The 15,629-nt window shown below is 42.6% G+C and overlaps 4 protein-coding genes across 4 annotated transcripts; 3 read left to right on the top strand and 1 right to left on the bottom strand.

The window, feature by feature from the left end:
• Positions 1-158: 158 nt before the first annotated feature.
• Positions 159-1,409, top strand: N0V89_007944 (uncharacterized protein; the record flags this gene model as incomplete). The annotated part of the gene is made up of 4 exons (XM_056216704.1): positions 159-173; positions 329-701; positions 769-1,274; positions 1,326-1,409. 4 exons carry the CDS (start codon positions 159-161, stop codon positions 1,407-1,409), a joined length of 978 nt encoding a protein of 325 aa, XP_056068260.1.
• A 434-nt stretch (positions 1,410-1,843) lies between these two features.
• N0V89_007943 (uncharacterized protein) lies at positions 1,844-2,679 on the top strand (the record flags this gene model as incomplete). The annotated part of the gene is made up of 3 exons (XM_056216703.1): positions 1,844-1,877; positions 1,926-2,078; positions 2,123-2,679. The coding sequence occupies 3 exons, from the start codon at positions 1,844-1,846 to the stop codon at positions 2,677-2,679; spliced, it is 744 nt and encodes a 247-aa protein (XP_056068259.1).
• Positions 2,680-3,262: 583 nt separating this feature from the next.
• Positions 3,263-4,980, bottom strand: N0V89_007942 (uncharacterized protein; the record flags this gene model as incomplete). Its single annotated transcript, XM_056216702.1, has 3 exons — positions 3,263-4,335; positions 4,383-4,504; positions 4,553-4,980. 3 exons carry the CDS (start codon positions 4,978-4,980, stop codon positions 3,263-3,265), a joined length of 1,623 nt encoding a protein of 540 aa, XP_056068258.1.
• Positions 4,981-8,218: 3,238 nt separating this feature from the next.
• Positions 8,219-9,553, top strand: N0V89_007941 (uncharacterized protein; the record flags this gene model as incomplete). Its single annotated transcript, XM_056216701.1, has 1 exon — positions 8,219-9,553. The coding sequence occupies one exon, from the start codon at positions 8,219-8,221 to the stop codon at positions 9,551-9,553; it is 1,335 nt and encodes a 444-aa protein (XP_056068257.1).
• Positions 9,554-15,629: the final 6,076 nt, after the last annotated feature.

Below are 15,629 nucleotides of genomic sequence, written 5' to 3'. Positions count from 1 at the left end.
GTGTCGTGTAGGGACAAAGGATGGAGGAGGACTGCTAGTGTTGCTCACTAATCCGGAGGCAACCGCTGCCGGCGGACCGAATGACGTAGGCTCATAAAGCCCCGCTTGATTCCTCGGGACTCACTGTTCGTCAAGTCACGACGCCAAAAACGTGCAATATGTCTTCTAGCGATGTAAGTGCACAGTGAATGAGTTGAGACTCAGGTGCATGTTTTGGCTGGTTACACAGCGTCACCCCTGCGTTCGGCTTTTGCCTCGGCTTCTGCCGATCACGGCTTCCATTCCGCGCCGATCCACCCGCCTTCACACAACATCTAACAACGTCCAGAAACCCAGCCAAGGATTTGCAGATAAAGACGGCCATTTCAGGCGCAAGGACTCTGCTTTCCGAAACAACATCTCAGCCGATCCGACTTCTGCCTTTCCAGCCGAATCTGGTCGCTATGTATTGTGGATCCATAAGGGCTGCCCTTGGGCTCATCGAACGTACATTGTCAGGGCTTTGAAGGGGCTGGAGGACGTCATCGAGCTGGTCGTGCTCGATGATGCTGAGAAGAAGGGTGGCAAGATGCTGTGGTGCTTTAGTGGTGAGAAGAGAGACCCGCTATATGGGTTCAAATACTTGAAAGAGCTATATGAGAAAAGCGAGCCCGGCTACGACGGGAGATACTTGGTCCCAACTTTGTGGGACAAAAAGACAGGTTCGTGATATTCCTTGACACGCGACTTGATCTTTTCTATTTTCACGTGATTTGCTAAACGTAGCAGAGAAAATTGTCAACAACGAGTCTAGCGAGATAATCCGCATGCTCTACACCGAATTCGATGCTTTCATCCCAGAGCATCTCCGCGAGGCGACGAAAGGCTCGATGGGATTGTACCCGCCTCAATTACGCTCTGAAATCGATGCGTTGAATGAGTGGGTTTATGACACTATCAACAACGGTGTTTACAAGACTGGCTTCGCCACGAGTCAGGATGCCTATGAAGCTAACGTGTACCCATTATTCAAATCCCTTGACCGCGTCGAAGAGCATCTCTCGCAGCCCGGCCATCAACCCTACCTCTTCGGCGAGAACATCACCGAGGCTGATATCCGGCTCTACACCACACTGATACGGTTCGATGTCGCATATTACACAGTTATGGGGTGCAACTTGAAGATGATCAGATATGAGTACCCGCGGATACACGACTGGCTAAGGAGGCTCTATTGGGACGAGGGTGAGAAGACCAATGGCGGGGCGTTCAAGAAGACCTCCCATTTTGAAGTCGTGAGTCATGCTGCATTGGTTCACTCTGTGCTTGATCTGACCACTGTGCAGTACAAAGCGGGATATGCTGCCGCGCGAGGAGTGACGATAATACCAGTCGGGCCGGTTCCAGATATCATGCCTTTGTCAGCCTAAGGCATGGAAGTGTTGTTTTATAAGCCATGTTTGTATTGTGCAGGCATGGACTATGACATAATCTTCAAAGCATTTAGACAGAGTCGCTCTATAACGCACTTCAGCGGATGACGCTTGACCTTTGCTTTGCTTATTTCGGGGACTACGCTTTGTCTGGACCTGTTCATCAACCCATGCACGGCGTTACATAATATTACAATTTACGATGTATAACGGCCGTCAAGTGGTTGATGTTCTCGGCTTCCTCTGATCTGGCGTTCACTGAGGGTTAAGGTGCGGACCGTGCGCTTCGTCGAGAGGGCGACGCTGAAAGAGGAAAGAGCGGCTCAGGTTCTATTGTGTTTCACCACCTTCACGTCACGCAAACACACACACTCTCTCCACGTTGAATTCTCCATCGCACTGCGAGCCTCTCGCGACCTTTAATCGCCGCAATGACGACGTTTCCCTTCCTCGAGCTTCCGGCAGGTAAGTTAGATATGCGTGCGGTACAAAACCTGCGTTATCCGTTCCCAGAACTCATCTCAATAGAGCTCCGTAACATGATCTACGAATTTGCTGCTTTTTCCGAGGAGCCGACCCGCATCGTCATCAATAAAAGACGCGCCGACGGCAATTACATTGGTCTTGCGCGTGTTTGCCGACAGATCCGCAAGGAGTATCTATGGCGTAAGTCTGCGCTCCGATATCATGGCACATATACTGACTGGAAGATCAAGTGTACCGACAGAAGGCTCGCATTCGTGTACATTGGCGCGATCTCGATACATGGCTTTCAACCTTTGCCGAAAGCAATGCCCAACCCAAGCAACTACAGATTGCGTTTTCATTCGATGTACATGGCGCGACGTCGGGTCCGAAAGAGATTGACATCTTACCACTGCTTCATTGGAACCTCACCAGCAGTATGTCCACTTGCAAAATCGTGTTCGTCAACGGTCACACCACGGAATCAGTTCCGATTCGATACAGAAAGCACGTCCAGTCGAGGAACGAGGACATGGTGCTACAGCTCCAGAGCTTTCTCGATTGCAACCATGCAGCTTGGCACGCTGATGTGAAGGACGACGGTTCACGGCTGAAGAAAGTCTTGATCAACTTGGCAGAACGCTCGATTACCTTCACGCTCCGTAACAACAAGCAGTACAAAGCATTATCCGCCATCAAGTACACGGGTGAGGTCGGCTTGGGGCTTACACGAGCTTTGTGGTGGACCTTGAGGGTAAAAATGCAAGAGGATGATAAGAAATGGGGGAACAAGGGCGAGTGAGCCGCCGGTCAGGAAACAGCTACATCATGGTGAGACAGCTCTACCTTCGGCCTACAAAGGATAGACCTCGATTCATCGATCACACACTCGCGAGGCCCCCTCTGGTAGGCACAGCGATATGCCGTTACTATAACTCAAGCTGCCAGCCGGTAAGTAGCCATTCATTGAATACTCTTCAAGTTTCCTTCACTATGCTAACTGGGAGAGGTAGAACTACGAATTTGCGTCTACGAGCTCGTCTCCACATCTATATATCTCGGTCACCTTGTTGAGCTTGCGTGATCAGACCGGCGGCAACCTCCGTAGCGTGGGTCGTGCCTGTCGACCCTTTCGAGGGGAGATCTTGTTAGAGCGAGGCCCACTCACACCGACCGATACGGTACTTGTGCATGCTGCCCTGGCTGTGATGTATCTTCATGTTGCCCTTCCGGTTGGAATCTCTCAAGCAGATGCAGAGCGGTTCAGAAAGACACGTAGCAAGGGACCGGGTCTCCTCTTGGCTTGAACATCGCCGATGTCTAGTATGAGGGAATTCATCCTGTATGAATTGTATCTATCTCGATATAATCACGTGAGCCTCTGTTCAGGCTAAGACTTGCTCTTCCTGTGACGACCTGCTCGTCTCTATCTTCTCAGTATCGCCACTTCTCCCCAGCCTGCCCCGATGTATACCAAAGGATACGCACAGCCCAAGAGCGCTGACTACCGTGTAGAAGACCCAAACACCTCTCAATGCATCTGTCATCCCACCTCTCACCACAATTCTCTGCCCTTCAGCCAAAAGTGCTACTCTTGCAGACTGCGAGATTGCTTCACCCCCAGCTAGTTCCTCTGCAAACTCTCTCGTCAAACCTGCATCGACAAAGGAAGAGAGATGCGGACGAAGGAGGATCTGGAAGACAACTTGTCCAACGACAACACCGATAGCGCCGCTGACCATCCTCACGAAACCAAAGGCCGATGTACCTGCTGCCATGTCCGCCTCACGGATGCGCGTTTGCAACGCAATAAGTGGAGCGTTGAAGTTGGGCCCAAACCCGATGCCGATGATGACAAGGAAAACAATAATCTTCACCAGTTCAAGTGCGACTCCGAAAGATATGAAAAGTCCTACACCAACAGTCATGAGCGCGAGGCCCACTTGCAGCACTTCGAGGTATCGGCCCGTCTTTTCGATGACCCAGCCGCCAACGAAAGAACATATTGCGAGCGGTATGGCGATAGCGAGCATGTAGACTCCGGATGTCTGGGGAGACGCGGAAAGCACAAGCTGGAAGTACAGCGGTAGGAAGTATGCGACCGAGTTGAACACGAGCGCGTCGCAGGCGCATACGCCAAGAGCAGAGAGGTTGGAAACATCGCGAAAGATACGGAGAGGAGTTATTGGTGATCCGCCGCGCTTCTCGTACCACCACTGGGTCCACGGGAAAATGACGTACGCTAAGGACCCGAACACCAAGAAGCAAACGACAAGAGGCTGAGAGTACGAGTATGTACCGCCAAGCTGTAAGCCAACGAGTAGCAGGATCGTTGCGAAGAGGATCGTAAAGGTGCCAAGCCAGTCGAGGGACGCAATACCTTGTAGAAAAGGCGTGCGTTGGTCGTGGAGACGAACTGTGAAGTAAAGAGTGACGATGGCCATGGAAACAAGCGGAACTATGGAAGTCAGTAAAAATTAGTCCGAAGATGGACGCATTCCCTACGATTAATGTAAAAGCACCATCGCCAGGTCAGCTTCTCCGCGAAGATACCTCCTAGAACAGGCCCAAGCGCCGAGGCGACAGCATACATAGCTCCAACTATGCCCATGTAGAATGATCGATCGCTAATGTGGTCAATTTGGTTCGGAACACACAAATGGGGTCGAACTTACCGAATATTGAATAAGTCAGCGACACAGACGTATACCAAAACGTTGATCCCACCACCTCCTAGCCCTTGGACCGATCGACCAGCCACAAGCATGGGCGCACTGATGCTCACGGCACATAGGATGCTCCCCAACAGAAATACGGAGTTCGCAAGAAGGATGATCGGCTTGCGGCCAAAGACATCGCCGAGCTTACCCCATAACGGAATACTAGCAGCATTCGCAAGCAGATATGCAGAACCGGTCCATGCATATAGTGAGTCCGGAACATGGAAATCTCTGGATATTGAAGGCAGTGCTGTAGGAATCAAAACGGTGTCAAGCGCAGCGAGGAAGATGCTGAGCGTGAGAGCTGAGAAGCAAAGTAGCGTTGGCAGAGGAGGCCGTCCTCCACTTGGCGACGCATCATTCGTAGTAATTGATGTCGGCATGCTTGCTGGGCGCAATGGGATGCGCTGTCGCTCTTCGGTATTTGCATGATTAAGAGGCAGAGTGGCGGAGGAACTGAGTGTCTGAGTGTCAGTAAGACTGTCGGACGCAGTCTCCGCAATTGACGTGTTTGCTGAGCGTTTTGGCAAGTGTAAAGACGAATCTTGTACTTTGGAAGTAGCGACTGTATTCTGGTCGCCTACCGTGGCAGGTGTTTGGGATGTCGTTGTTGTGGCGGAAGCCATGATGCTCATTCTTCCAAAAGGAGCAACGACCGCTGGATGCTCGTGCCTTCTCTTCACGTCAAATGTCAAAAAACAAAGGAGAAAAACGTGGCCTGTGTATCCTTTATGAACACTCCCGCTGTCAATGCAGGGTCAATAGTGGCGAGCCGCCGCACGGCCAAAACCCTGAGCAGGGACTCCATGTTCCGCCCCACAGATCGTTTCCGTTCCTACGAAGGTATTCCGATATCATGGAGAACGAGGGATCCAGATGGCTGCAGAAACGCGCATGGTTGCGCAATGTATGAGGTAATCGGGCGGGCCAGTCGGAGCTTTAGCCTGTAACCAGCTACTTTATGCGCACCCGGTGCTTGGGTTTAGGGCAGGGATCGCCGAATGTGTCAACTTTCCTTCTTGTCTACGCTGATGCAGTTGTATATTCAGCGCTTACTAGATGATTTCGCCCTGCAGATCGGTTTTATCACAATCAGCCTTCAGTGCTTTGGAACGCAAGTTGCTATTTGACCTGACCTTTTGATCTTGGGCCTCTGCTCGGCGAAGTCTGGTGCCGGTCTCGGAACACTGCAGTGTGGTGCTGCAGCATAAGAGAGACCATGCCAGACCATATCCCGAGTGTGCACTACTCCTACCATGTCATCGGGTACTGCTGCATGCGCACATAGGCAAACCCACTTAGATATCGCGTGCTGTGTGATCCCTGGCAACACTCATGTTTCTCTGTGGGGACGATGTAGTAGCGGGCTGAGGTTGTCGGGTGATTGGGCGGATATACGAGCACACCCCTGCTGGGCATGCTGTGTACAGTACGACATCGTAGTACAGCAGGCTTGGCTAACGTGAACTTTGCAATGAAGAACGCGCTTCGCCGACTTCGCGTACGGGAACGGTGGCTGCTGCCCCACTGGCGAATATTGTCGGGTTTTGTCATGCCTTCACTGAGCAAAGCGTTCGGAAGCCACGCTTAGGGGGCGTCCAGCCCTCACACCGCCTCGTTGAACGATGTTGCCGACCATGCGCTTCCGCTTCTCATTGCCATATTCAATTTTGCTTGCATCTGAGCCCACTTTCGAACGTCCCGACGCCGGCAGTCATTGAACTGCATTTCGCAAATCGTAAAGATAGCAAATTATCATACCGAATGGGTATTACTGCTTCAGCAGAGTGAAGGAGGACGATGAGTCCAGTGCCAGGATAAGCAAGAGAATCAACGCCTATACAAAGGATATCGAAGGCTTGCTCAGAATCGATCGACAGCAGCTAAAGGGAGAGTAGAGCATGTCCTCGATTCTTCCATGCGAATGGTCAGACGAAAGCAAGGCAAACTGTCTGACAGATGTCCCTCACGCTTTGATTTTGACATCGTGAAACATTACTGTGATCTTTCTCGACCTCTGCGCAAGCTAGCTCTATCTGTGGCTCGGTCAATCTTAACACGGTGTTTTCGTCAGTATGGGCAAGCCTCGATCATCAGTCTATTTTCGTCTCATACGACCTTTGCTCTGCCACGTTGCGGGCCATCGTACCCGAGCGTCCCGTTCGAAACATACGCCGGGTAAGGGTCCGCGAAATGTGGCAATGTCTCAAAGCGTGGCAGTATTTTCGACGAGTAGATGTTCTGCCCAAACGATTATCCGACGCAGGGCAAGCCGTTTTGGGTCGAGGCACCAAGCTGCTGCAAAGGCCCACAGTGCGTCTTTTGATTGCCTTCCAAGGTTGCAAGTAGCGCTTGGCTGGCTTGCGAATTACACATCCCAAAGCTTTCGAACGTCGGCTTTATACAATAAGTCTAATGGCAAGTAATTGCCGCTATCACTGGCATCATACTCTCTACAACTGCTCAAGAATGACTAGAAGATGAATTCGCGTTCGAGACAGGCGCGGTGGACCGTTTTGATGCGAGCTTCGGATACCTGAGATGATTGTGCGGAGTCATCGTGTTACTTTACCCAATTGTTAAAGGGAAAAGAAATGAAACTCCTGCATATCGTATGCCTTGCTCGCGTGCAACCCATCCGGGAATAGTCGTGTTGAGGCTGCGTAGGCGAATTGTGGAGGTGTTATCCCAAGGCACCCCGGCAAGGTGAAGGGAAACAAGGCGTATGGAACGGAAGCGCCTCGCACGCGAGGTGTGACCAGAAGTGACGATAGCGACGGGGGAGAGTTGTTTGATGTTGAGACACCCAGGCGAAGAAGTGGGACCTGAAACTAGCGCCACGCGGATCGTGGCATACCGATGGCCAGCTTCTGATAATGTTTGTAGTTTCCACAATTCCATTACGACAGGCCTCTTCTCGTCCGTCTCCGGCGAGAGCAACGCACAAAATGTCACAACGGTAGTGCCATTGGCCAGGAAGATTGGCATAAACCCTACTCGAAACGTGTCGAGACACTCGCCAGGACTGCCCTTCTGAATCTCTGCAACATCTTTCCACCATGGTCCCAACCCAAAACCAAACGCAAAAATATACATGTGTCGCAACTCTATGCGCATCTATGGGCTCAGACTTGGTGTAGCTTCCGCTTCACGGCCAGAGTAGGTTAGGACTGCGATTGGCGATGGAAGATTGTGCGCTAGTCCTTTACTACCATCGACCGACCCACACACTAGCAAAATCCAGAGTGAAAAAAAAAAAAACATACAACAGCGGGTATTCGCTGCTGGTCACCCACGCAACTACTAATCCGCCGGTACACTGCTTATATTTGGCTGAGCGTAGCTCCGGCGGTAATGCGTGTGATTGTGATGCCGATGAGTGGGCGACGCGCCGCAACATCCTCACGTGCGGCGCAGCTAGCGCGTCGACACAATGTCCCTAGTCTGCTGGCATACCACGTCCCCAACTTTCAAAACGCAAGATCAGTCGTGTCCTTGGCCACTATCACACTCAACTGGGCGATCTAGGGCACTCGTCGCTTCAAGGGCGAACGCAATTGCTCTCGCTCCCCATCCGCTAGCTTCAGATATATTAGCCCGTACGATTTACACACTTCCGACATGACTTTATTTGACGAGCTGGCCGAGAAACTTGGGGATGACCAGTGGGATGAGTGGAAAACAAAGGTGCTCGATGCAAAAGAAGAAATCGCCGCTTTCGTTGCGAGTCGTCGGCCGGGTCGTGGAGCTGAAGTCCTTGATTGGTTCCAGGGCTCTTTCAATTTCTGCCTGCAGATAATGTACAACGATGGGACTCCGGATGTTATAATACGATTTCCAGGCCCTGGACACACAACATTTCGAGACGAGAAGATTCGGAATGAGGTTCAGGTCATCCAGTTCCTCCACGAATCTACATCCATACCAGTACCGCGTCTGTTCAGCTGGGGTCTCACTGAAGATAGTCCGCAGCACCTGGGACCATTCATGATTTCAGAGTTCGTGGAAGGTGTTCATCTTTCTGATGTCCTCAAGGACACTGCTGATCCAAAGCGTCTCCACTTGAACCCCGACATTGACAGGAATATATTGGACAACGTGTACAATCAAATGGCCGACATTATGCTGGAACTTTACAATGTCGACTTCGATCGGATCGGGGCCATCTCAAAGGACACTTCTTCGGGGTCTTGGTCCGTGACAGAGCGGCCCCTAACATATACTATGAACGAGCTGGCGACTACGGCTTTTTTTCCTGTGGAGGACTTTCCTTCAACGACCTTTACATCTACGAGCGATTACTTCCAGTACCTTATGACCGAGCACAAAACACACCTTTGGACCCAGCGCAATATATGTGGTAGTCCAACAGAAGCTCGGGATCGATATATATCTCGTCTTCTTTACGCAAAGTCATCCGATAAGCATTGTGTCAACGATAGTGGCCCTTTCAAACTCTTTTGCGACGACTTCAGGCCTCAAAATATACTGGTGGATCCGGAGACCCTCCGCATCAAGGCTGTGCTTGATCTTGAATTCACAAACGCCATGCCTCGTCAATTCGCTTCCGATGCGCCTTGGTGGTTACTGCTGGTCGGACCTGACTCATATCTTCTCCGAGATCGTACCCTTCAAGAGTTTGTAGAGGCTTACGAGCCTCGCTTAGAGCACTTCTTGCAGGTTATGGAACGTGTGGAGGGGGCAAGGGATGGTGCAGGTGGCACACAGCCTCTTTCAAAGCTGATGAGAGAGTCGTGGGATACAAAGCGCTTCTGGTTCAATTACGCAGCCCGGAAGCCTTTCGATGTCGAAGTCTTCTTTGACAAGTATTTGAATGAGAGCAATGCAGGCATTGGGTCGTTGGATGAAGACGCGCGTGAAGGACTAGAGCCCTTCGTGGAGATGAAGATGAAGCAGCTGCGGGCATACGACGAAGAATGCTCCAAAGCTCTTTGAGAAGACCAAAACCGTGTGACGTGTCAAATCTCCTGTTGTATTGAGTCAGAAGGATAGAGTGTTGCAGCAGATGAAGTACCACAGTCGTGACCTTATTGCCAGTTCTCGAGTATTTCTCGGCATTTGGGTATATAACCTAACTTTGTCTCCTACACTAAATTCACAGGAGGTTCCATAGCAAAAGGTAGGCGTATATGGCCATGCCGCTTAAAGATCGGAGCTTGGCCCGAGCTCAGCTCTCTGGTCCTTCGCCTTCATGGTCTACGAATGCCGTTGTGCGCCACATCGTCTAATATGTGCTTCACTGTGTAAAATACACTCAATTTCCATCGAGAATTGTGCCCAAGCTCAACAACCTGATGTGGATGAGTACCTAGGCAGCAGTACCCAGGCTGACAGTGTGTTCAAAAGCAACGTCTTAACGTCCCTTGCGTCTTGAAACCGCCTGCCATTGCTTGAGAATTTGGGTAAGTGACTCCATTGGTTCTAATGCGCGGAATAAAGATGATGCCAGAACAAATCGAGACATATAGTGTAACAGTGTCTTCTTATCTAGTATCCGCGCGTCGAAGGTCTACTCTGGTCGGCGCGTACTAGTGCGGTATACTGTGCCGCAATCCTCGCCAGACCCACAGTACAGCAATCACATCGAATGAAGAAGCCCAAGCATTGTCTAAATGCTAGGCGCTGTATAGAGATGGCACTGTCGGCACAGATTAGGCGGCAAGAAGCAGTCTCGCACCACGTATAAATGACTCTCCGCTCTACTGCTTTTTCAGACCATCCCAAAGGCTTCTTCCTCTACATCACCCTATATTTCAGACCACCCACTTCAAATACAAAGTAATGTTCTCTCATAATTCCAACCATGGTTGCTAATTCGTACCCTAGCTCCTCAAGCCAGCAACCTAACTTCCAGTGGCGGTGCTATTCGAATTCCCACCAATAAGGAAGAGAAGCGCATGGATGAAGCAGCAAGAGAGTCCCGAGACAGACGTAAAAAAGCAAAGAAGGCACGTAAAGCTCATGCTACCATAGAAGCAGCTAGTAAGGCTTCTTAGGAACGTCGTGGTGCTAGTAGCTCTAAATAAGTTACTATAGTTTAATATACTAGGTATGCCTTTATTAACCTAAGAATCTCTAATTACTATAGGCAATTACTAAAAGTGTTATAGTGGGCCGGCTCGCTATAAGTTATTTAAATTTATCTTATTTATGCATAATTTAATTGGATTTACTACTATAGAAGCTATTTTAGAGGCTTACTTTATTAGGGAGGCCCTTATCTATGGGTTAAGACTTAGCTTCTATTATTTATTACTAGTTATTCTTTTATTATCTCCACTCTAGCTTATTCTATATTAGTAATTTAAAAGAATGTTTATTAAACTATTACTTTCTTATACTAGTTAGAGTATAACTATATAAATACCTAGTTTTATATATACTATATTCCTAAACTATACTACTAAGGTAGGGTTAGGTTACCCCTAGGAGCAAAAATAGTGGCTACCCCTAGGGGTAAAGGAGGTAGAAAACTACCCCTATAGGTAAAAAATAGAAGGCCTACTAGAAATACCTAGTAGGGGTTAATAAGCTTAGGTATTACTTATCCTTAGAGGTAAGAGGTCTATACTAGAAATACTAATATATAAAGTTTTAATCTATATATAAATAACCTTTTATCTTTAAAGATACTACTTAACCTAAATACTCTAACCCTAATAAAAGTAAAACTATAATAAAGTATAAAGGTATAAATATCTCTACTTAAATAGAGAAAAGGTAATATATAGCCCTTAAAGAAATTAGGGATATAGACTCTATTTATAACTAAGTTATACTATACCTACTAGTAATAGCTAGATTCCTAATTAATATACTTACTATAGAATAGAGTATTAGTATAAATAAACCTATTAACTAAGTCTATAAGTATTACCTCTACTAGATTTTTAATAAGGTAGGTATTCTTTAGTAAGATATAAGCTACTAGCTATAAATTACTTACTCTAAGGCGTAAGTATAGTAGATACTAAACTACCTAAAAGAGAGTAACTAGGTTACTATAGCTAAGAGCGCTAAAAGGGGTAATTTAAAATAGCTATTATTTAAAGGTTAGAAGGGTATTATTAGAGAGAAGGTAGAGCTAATTATAGACTACTATTAGGTAGAAGCCTTTAAAGAGTATTTATAGCTTTATTAGTTACTAGAGAAAAAATAGTAGTAGGTATATAGTATTTATAATAAAGGTTTTAGCCCCTATATATACTAGCTAAGATAATAAGCTAATCTAGAAGATAAATATACTTCTACTATACTTATAGATTTAGCTTTATACTAATTAAGAAGATATTATTTTTCTAGATAACTATAACTAGATATAGATTAAGCTAGTAACCTTAGTATTTAATAATAGCTAGCTATTTTAAGGTTTAAATTAGTTAGTTAAGTAGGAGATACTAGAGAAGCTTAAACTTAGTAATTAAGTAAAGTTTCTAGTATAATAGTTAGCTATACTATAAAGAAATCTTAGCTAGAAACTAATAATTACCTAGTAGTACTATACTTTAATTAGATAGGTAACTTTTAATATCTCTATATTTAAGTAGATAGTAAGCTATAGAATAAATAATATAAATATAACTAGTATTTAAAACTACTTTATATACCTATACTAAATAATACCCTAGTACTAGTTCTCTATATTTAATAAGGTTATATAAATTACCTTAGAGATCTAAGACTAGTATAAACTAGATATCTAACTAGCTAACTAGAATAAGCTAGCTAGTTTACTATAAGTATAAAGTATAAATAAGGTATAGAGCTTATTCTATTCTAATTTTAAGTCTAGTGTAGAAGCTTATCTCTTAGGTATATACTAATAAGATTTCTTTCTAAATATTAGTAATATATTAAATCTAGGAAGGGTAGCTAATCCTAAATAGGTTAAGGTTAGTTCTTAGGTAAGACTTACTAAGGGAAGGAGAGAAGGGGTTCTTATTAATATAAAAGTATCTTATAAAGTATAATAAGTTAATAAGGGAGGCCTAAGTAAATCTAAATAATAGATTAAAACTTAGGTTAAATATAAATATAAAGGTTTATTCTTATATTCCTATATAGGGATCTTACTTAGTTACTTAGGGGCCCTAAATAACTAAATAGGTTATATAACTACTCTTAGCTACTTAGTTATTTAGAAACCCTAAGTAGCTAAGTAAGTTATATAACTACTATCTAAGTAACTTAGCGTATCTTTATCTCATTATAACCCTAGTTATTTATTAAATCTAGAAAGGGTAGCTAGTCCTAAATAGGTTAAGGTTAGTTCTTAGGCAAGACTTACTAAGGGAAGGAAGAAGGGGTTCTTATTAATATAGAAGTATCTTATAAAGTGTAATAAGTTAATAAGGGAGGCCTAAGTAAATCTAAATAATAGATTAAAACTTAGGTTAAATATAAAAATTAATAGTAATTCTTCTATTCCTATATACTTAATTCTATATAGCTACTTACTAGTAAGTACTTACTAAAGAGTACTCTCTAGAGAGTACTCTCTAGAGAGTAGTTACGTAACTTCCTAAAGCGCCCTAATTCTTAAATAGGTATTACCTATAGTTATACGTACTTATCTAGAGGCTCTACTATATAATAGACTATTCTACTACTTATTAGGTCCTAGATCCTAATATTACCTCTCCCCTTTCTAAGATTTATTCTAAATCTTATAATCTTTTTATATAAGCCCCTACTTACCCTACTTACCTTTCTACTATTATTAGTATTATACCTACTAACTCTACTATCCGTAAACATCGTCTTTATAAAGAAATTCTTAGTGCTAATACTATTATAGAGGAACCCTATGTTAATTATAACCTAGAGAACACTATATATTTTATTATACTAAACTTAAGTTTAAAGTATACTAAATATACTTATATAAGTTATCTATGCATAAATATAAGCTAGGCTTCCCTAAATAAGACTTATAAGGAGTATAAGAAGAAAGTAGAGGAAGATAAGAAAGAGTTAGCTATAGTAATTATGTATATATTATATAATAAGAAAATATTAGCTTAGGCTAAAGAGCGTGCTTATAAGAAGATAATATATCTTACTACTAAGATATTATCTAAGGGTAAGAATATTAGTTTAACTATAGTTAACTATCCTATAGTAGATATATTAACTAGGTATTCTAGCGCCTTATAGTCTACTTTAGACTAGGTAGAATAAATATCTCTCTTTAGAATATAATACTATATCCTTTATCTTATAATAGGGTTACGTACGTTTTATTTATATTCCTTAACCATGTTCTAATAATTATCTAGGTTACTTCTTAGTTTCTAAGTATTTTTACTATCTAGGTATCCCTTCTACTTAATAAAATACTATTAAATCCCTTTATAGGTTCTTACGTGTATAATATTTTTAACTTTAAATTTAGTTTCTTCTTTAGCTCTATAATAGAAGGTGGTTTTAACTAGTGTCTTAGGGTCTACTAGTTCTAATAGTAATATATAGAATACTAGGTATACCTTTATATCTAGTAGTAATTCTAATCTATAGTTTACTAGTAATACTTATTTAGAAATGTAAAATAGTCTAACCTTAATATAATCTAATTTCTTATACTTTTTCTTTTATATATAAAGATTTTTTATAAGTAGATATGCTTTATCCCCCTTCTTTAGCTAAGGTACTATTTTTTATTTCTAATTTATATATAAAATACTTTACTATTAAGCTTTCTTAAGGTTTTCTTAAAGTTTATTATATATTTTTTTATGTTATCTACTATATCTATGGCTTCTTTCGCGTTAATATTTATTAGTAGTTATTAGTTAAAGAGATTTAGATATTTTCTATATATAGCGTAGTAAGGTATTTACCTTATTACTATTAATACCTTATTATTATGCGCTAATTATACTATAGGTAATAGTAAAACCTAATTATTTTTCTATTTATTATAGTATATTTATAGATATATTTCTATAGTTTAATTTATTCTTTCTATTTTCCTATCTATCTATGGATAATATGCTATAGATAGTTTTTATTTTATTTTAATAAGTGCTATAAATATTATCTAGAAGTTTAATATAAAGAGTTTATTTCTATTACTAATAATTATCTTTAGAATACTATAGTGTCTAACCTATTTATCTTAAAAGAGGTAAGCTAGTTCTTTAGCTATTATATTCTTTAGATATGGAATTAATTTAACATAGCTTATAAATTAATATATAATTACTAAAATGCTATTATACGAGGTTTTCGTGGCTAGGTTAATTAAGTCTAGTATTTCTATAATAAAGTCTATAGTAATGTCTTTAAAAGGTACTATTAGTATTTTAATTAGTTATATTTCTCTATACTTAAGGTGTATACTATATTTATTTTTCTAGTAGTCTACACATTTATAGATATATACTATTATAGCTTCCTTAATTCCTCTAAACGTATAGTTCCTCTAAATTAATTCTAATATTTTTATAATGCCTAGGTGTCTATATATTAGGTTATTATGGTATTATTTAATAATCTTAGTTTATAACTCTTTAGGTACCTTTTAGTTAATTACTAAAAGTTAATTAAGTTCTACTATTAGCTTAAGAGATCTATCCTTAGTTTTATAAAGAATTATTAAGAAGGTCTTAACTTTTTTTCCTACTAGATTACTTTATCTACTAAGCGTATCTACTTATCCGTTTTTCTTTCCTACTATATAGATAATTTTAAATTTATACTATCTAGTAGTCTATAACCATCTCTATTATTATAGTATTAGTTCTTTTATTATCGTAAACCTTAGTAGGTTCTTATAATCTATATAGATTTCTAGTATTAAATAGCTAAGAGCGTATATTCTCTAGTGTTTTAAGGCTTTTATAATAGCGTAGAGTTCTTTATTATATACGTTATATTATATTTCTATATTATTAAATTTGCATAAGTAGTAGGCTATTAGGTACTATTTACTATCTTATTTTTATTTTATATATACTCCTAGTATAAGATTACTTATATTAGTTTTAAATTATAGTAGTTTATCGCTCCT

The sequence above is a fragment of the Didymosphaeria variabile genome, assembly GCF_027946475.1.
Source record: "Didymosphaeria variabile strain IMI 356815 chromosome Unknown scaffold_6, whole genome shotgun sequence".
NCBI lineage: Eukaryota > Fungi > Ascomycota > Dothideomycetes > Pleosporales > Didymosphaeriaceae > Didymosphaeria > Didymosphaeria variabile.
This window is presented reverse-complemented; position numbering and strand designations above follow the sequence as displayed.